This window comes from Mchenga conophoros, linkage group LG4, assembly GCF_057382185.1.
Source record: "Mchenga conophoros isolate Kocher_MC1m ecotype Shallow Benthic linkage group LG4, M_conophoros_male_GT1.1, whole genome shotgun sequence".
In the NCBI taxonomy this organism is placed as follows: Eukaryota; Metazoa; Chordata; class Actinopteri; order Cichliformes; family Cichlidae; genus Mchenga; species Mchenga conophoros.
Genome location: NC_140529.1, coordinates 35,476,737 through 35,482,511, shown reverse-complemented (window position 1 = coordinate 35,482,511; position 5,775 = coordinate 35,476,737). Strand labels below are relative to the sequence as shown.

Genomic DNA, 5,775 nt, shown 5'->3' with positions numbered 1-5,775 from the left:
TAAGCTGTTTTGTTATGTTCTTACCTTAGTTTTTAGTTGCTGTCACAAAGAAAGTATCAGCTTTTGAAGTGAATAATGTTGTGCTCTTGTTTTACTTATTTTGGGGTGAGGTTTTCTTTTTGTAGTTTTCATATTTTTTTGTTGATCTTCTGTCAGTTTTTGTAGATTTTTTTTGGGTGATTTTTCAGTACTTGTAGCTGGTTTGTGTGTCTGTTTGGTTGACTTTTGTTTCTGATTTAAAAAAAACAACAACTTTACATTGGAACGAAAAAAGGACAAACATAAGGACGAGATGTGATGACAAAACAGTAACAAGAAAAATGTATAAACATTGAAGTGTGTGTGTGTGTGTTTTGAATATTTTTGTGTTGAATGTGTGAGAAAATGCTGTGAAACTGTTAATTCTGTCCAAAACCAACTGTCATGGCGAGCGGAGTGAGCCGTGTGGAGATGATAAATGGCAAAGCGCATTTGTATAGCGCTTTACTCAGTCCCTAATGACCCCAAAGCGCTTTACACTACATTCAGTCATTCACCCATACATTCACACACTGGCAACGGCAAGCTACATTGTAGCCACAGCTGCCCTGGGGCGCACTGACAGAGGCGAGGCTGCCGGACACTGGCGCCACCGGGCCCTCTGACCACCACCGGTATGGCAAACGTGGGGTTAGTATCATGCCCAAGGATATTTGGCATGCAGCCAGGAGGCAACCTGGGATTGAACCACCGATCTTCTGATTAGTGGCTGACCTGCTCTGCCACCTGAGCTACAGCCACCCATGATAAAGGAGGATCCAATTGCAGGCACTTGTAAAGTTGTGAAAGTGGTTTATTGAATACACAGCACAGGGAAAAAATGGCAAACTAAACTATACTAAACTACAGAGCACGAACCTGAACGAGAACAAGCAGAGGAGAATGAAGCTGGACAGCAGGGAGAACACACAGGTGCGACATGGTGGATACACAGACAGACCAGCAACTACAATAACAGAAGACACGACTTAAATACACACAAAGAAACACAGGGAGATTACACACAGGTGGTGGACACAGCTGGGAGCAATTAACGAGACGAGACAAGAGGTAAAACTGAACACATTCACAAGAGACGCAGACCTTCACAATAAAACAGGAAACAAGACCTCACTACACAAAGACGCAGACTTGACACTGAGAGACAGACTGAATATAACACATGGAACCTAAATGCTAAACATGAGACACAAATCCTGAAACACATATAAACAGAAACATGGAACTCTAATAATAATAATCTATCATCATCATAATCATCACCACCACCACCAGTATACAGGAATAATCCATTATTCAAAGCCAAAACATAACAACTCCAAAATGCTGGGTCGAACCGCAACTGTACATCACGATGGGTTTAAATCAACCAATCAAGGTAAAAGTGATGTGCAGACTTTCAGCTTTAGATCAAAAGGTTGACTGACCAGCAGTTTTGTGGCCAGGTGAGACCTGTGAGGGAGGCCATTATTAGAAGTAACCTATCACAGAGACAGCAAAAATCTTCAGGAGTGGCCAAATCAACAATCTGGTACATTTAGAAAAGAGCCTTAAAGACCACAGAAGACAATTTAAATTGATGATGACAGAATTATTTCCATGGTTAAGAAAAACAGCATGACAGCATCCAATCAAGTCAAGAACACTTGAGGGAGTCGGGGTGTCATTGTCAAAGTCTTCAATGAAGAAAAACCTTTAATGGAAATAACAGAGATCAGGGTGAAAACCACTACTTACACTCAAGTCCAGAAGGGTCGGGTTAGACTTTACTAGAAAACATCTAATCCAAGATTTGATTAGACTGTACCAGGCATAAAGAGAACTAATGTGGGAAGCAGCTCATGATCTGCATGAACTGTTAATCATGGTGGAGGCAATGTTACGATATGGCCATGTACGGCTGCCAGATGAACTACACCACTAACGTTTACTGACTGCTGATAAAAGAAATGCAATAAACTCTGACGTGTACTCTCTGCTTGGATTCATCCAAATTCTGCAAAACATCATAGTGTAAATGGATAATGACCCAAACCACACTGCAAAAGCAATCCTGGAGTTTCGTAAGGCAAAGAATTTGGATATTCTTCAGCAGCCAAGTCAGTCACCTGATCTGAACCCAGCAGAGCAGCTCTTCACTTCATAAATGCAAATCTAAACACAGAAACATCCACAAACAAGCAGCAACTGAAGGTGGCTGTAGTAAAGGCCTGACAGAGCATTTCAAGTCCATGGATTCCACACTTCAGGCAATTAGTGACCGCAAAGGATTTCCATACAAGTATTAAGGACACTCCTCATTATAAAATTATATTAGTTTGTCTAATTCATTTTAAGAACCTGTATAAACATTGCTGCAATTCCTGAAGAGTTAATATTGTGGTTTTATGAAGCCCCTTGAACTAAAGTGGAAAGTCTGCACTTCATTTACATATGGGTTGTTGGAGTTAAAAGCTTTTATGCTGTACAAAAGTAAACGACAAATGTCTTTGTCCAACCAATTCTGAACCCAACTGAAGGCTATTTATCATTTTGTTAGATTCTGATTAGGGGTGGGTTTAAAAAATCGATTCATCGATTAAAATCGATTCTAACTGGAATAAAACGATATCGATTCATTAAATCCGGAAATCGATTTTTTTTTATACATATGTAGTTTGCCGCGTATGAAACTTGCAAGCGGTTAACATGAGGAAGTCACGCGAGAGTTAAGTGACCTGGACGCATGAACCATCATGGCTACTCCCGGGAATGTGCCACCGAGCCTAAAGGCAGATGTCTGGCAACACTTTGGATTTAAGAATTGTGAAGACAGTGAAGAGCCGGACAAAAGCAAAGCCGTATGTAAGATGTGCAAAATGGAGGTAAAGCACTGTGGAAATACCACAAATCTCAGAAATCATTTAACGAGGCATCATCCAGATATCCCGCTAGCAAAAACGGCCGACACCAAGCAACGCTCACTCGAAAAGGCATTTGCAATGAAGTTGGCATCCACTTCTCCACGTGCCCAAAAAATAACCCAGTCTGTGGCAACTTTCATATGTAAAGATATACGTCCGTACAGCGTTGTTGAAAATGATGGCTTCCAAAACCTCATTAATACGCTAGAACCACGCTATGTTTTACCATCACGCAAACATTTGAGTGAAGTGGTAATCCCAAACATGTATGAAAAAGTGAAACACGATGTTACAGCCTCACTCAAGTCAGCAGAGAGAGTCGCTATAACCTGTGACAGCTGGACATCCAGAGCAACAGATAACTACCTGACTATCACCTCACACCATATCGACCAGGAGTGGAGACTCGTGTCTCATGTCTTACAGACAAGAACCACCGAAGCAAGCCACACAGCAGCTAATTTATCTGAAATTATGTTCAAAGCAATCGAAGAATGGGAGCTTACAAACAAAAATCCAGTCATCGTAACTGACAATGCTGCAAATATGGTGCGAGCTGTAGAAATAACGGGCTGGTTGCACATTGGTTGTTTTGCCCACACACTCAATTTAGCTTCACAAGCAGGACTGAAAGTTCCAGCTGTTGCTCAGCTGCTTGGCCGAGTGAGACGCATAGCATCCTTTTTTCATCGCAGCACTGTTGCAAGTCGCAAGCTTAAAGAGAAGCAAAAGATACTGAATCTACCTGCCCATAAGCTGGTGACTGATGGGGTGACCAGATGGAACAGCACATTGGAGATGCTGGAACGCTTCCTAGAGCAACAACCAGCAATCTCTGCAGCTCTACTCTCACCTGAAGTGAGGAGAAGTGACAGTAATCTCTGTAGTCTTACAGAGGCTGACATAACTGATGGAGAAGATATAGTGAAAGCTTTGAAGCCGCTGAAAGCAGCCACACTGGTTATGTCTGAAGAAAAGTCCCCGACCCTTTCCATCATTGCACCTCTGCATGCACAGCTGCTGGAGAAGATGATCAGTGTCTCTCATGACTCCTCACTGATTAAAGACCTCAAGACTGCTGTATACGACAACTTGAAGTCAAGGTATGTTTATGAATTGTGTGTATATGTCATGAATGAGTGTAACTGTATGGATGCATGTATTACATGAAAATTCTTATTATAGTGAAAAAATCTATATATTATAAAAATGTTAGTTAAGCCCTCTTGTCTAGTAATAGGCCTTTTGATTTTATATCTATCTATCTATAGATGTTTATATATAAATTATGGAAACAAAGTCGTATATTAATGTTTCTGATCTTGCATGAGTGTATGTAACCATGCACATGTATATCCAACATAATAAACTGAGTTAAATGTGCAAAATCTCTTTTCAAGATATGTGGCCCTAAAGGACAAGCTCTACATTGCATCAGCATTAGATCCTCGCTTTAAGGCCCTGCCATTCTTGTCCAAAGAGACCTGTAACAACACATTCTCTCAGTTGGTGTTGGAAGCAGCAGGTTTGGAGAACGTGGACACAGCTATTGTGAGTTACAGAAACAAAAACAAAAAATTATTGGTTTTTTTGCACTACTCGAGTTAGAATATAAATAGTAATTTCTTTATTAATTAAGTTTTCATTTTTCTACAGCGACAGTCTGATGGTGACACATCTGAGGAAACTGTCCCTGACATCTCTCTTGGTGGTGTTGATGAAGTGGATTATGCCCCTCCAATTAAGAGGTCAAAGGACTCTGCATTAATTTTTCTCCTTGGGCCAGCCTACTCAACAAAAACCACAGCACCACAGAAAACACCAACTCGGAAGGCAAAGGAAGAAGTGAATCGATACAGGGACGTTGAGCCTGTTGCACTTTCTGAGGATCCTTTGATCTGGTGGAGGGACCATGAAAGGGAGTATCCTCTCTTGGCTCTACAAGCAAAGCAGTATCTTTCCATACCTGGGACCAGTGTTCCTTCTGAACGAGTGTTTTCAACTGCTGGTGACATTGTTACCGCACAAAGGAGCTGCCTGACTCCACAACATGTAGACCAGCTTCTCTTCTTGCAGAAAAACCTTACAGTCTCAAAGAAGTGAGAGGGTAGTTATAAATAAGGCTAAATTGCATTAGTTTCACAGAGGTTTTACAATACTGTTCAATATGTTTTCATTTTTTGAAGTATTTTAAAAGGCAGTTTTTCATTTTCTGATCGGTCAGTTTCTGTCAGTTCACTTGTACATGCTGTGTTATACTGTGTGTCTCCAAAACACAATAGTGGATTTCAGAAAAGCTGTGTGAGACACTAACAGCAAAACTATTTCTCTGAGGTTTTACTGATGTTTACAAAAGATGTGTTCTATTTGCACTGGATCCCTGATCCACTTGAAATGTATGTATGAAAAAATATATATACTAATGTTAATTAAAAATTACATTATTTAACTGCTTTAGTATCTGTTCTTAATTTTGAAATTTATGTAATTCATTCACAAGGCTTAGAGGGTTCTTTTGACAGTACATATACAAGGTGAATTATCATAATTTTATATATATTATGGTTCATATAATAATATTTCGGACTGATTCAAAATCGAATCGAATCGAATCGAATCGTGGATCGAATCGATTCGGGACCTTGTGAATCGGATTCGAATCGATTCTAGAAATCAGTGACGATTCCCAGCCCTAATTCTGATGTTCATTCCTCTGGATTTTTGTAATTTTAATCTTTTTACTCTTTTTGATTTTGATTTCTTAAATCCGCTTTTCTGTTTTCCATCATTCTGTATAGTTTTGTGTTGTACTTGTCATTTCTTATGGCTTTTT

At 39.9% G+C, this 5,775-nt stretch overlaps 1 protein-coding gene across 1 annotated transcript; it reads left to right on the top strand.

Moving 5' to 3' along the window:
• Positions 1-3,740: 3,740 nt before the first annotated feature.
• LOC146576671 (E3 SUMO-protein ligase ZBED1-like) lies at positions 3,741-5,404 on the top strand. The gene is made up of 3 exons (XM_085272690.1): positions 3,741-4,045; positions 4,343-4,493; positions 4,599-5,404. Exons 1-3 carry the CDS (start codon positions 3,741-3,743, stop codon positions 5,043-5,045), a joined length of 903 nt encoding a protein of 300 aa, XP_085128816.1. The 3' UTR covers positions 5,046-5,404.
• The last annotated feature ends 371 nt before the right edge of the window (positions 5,405-5,775 follow it).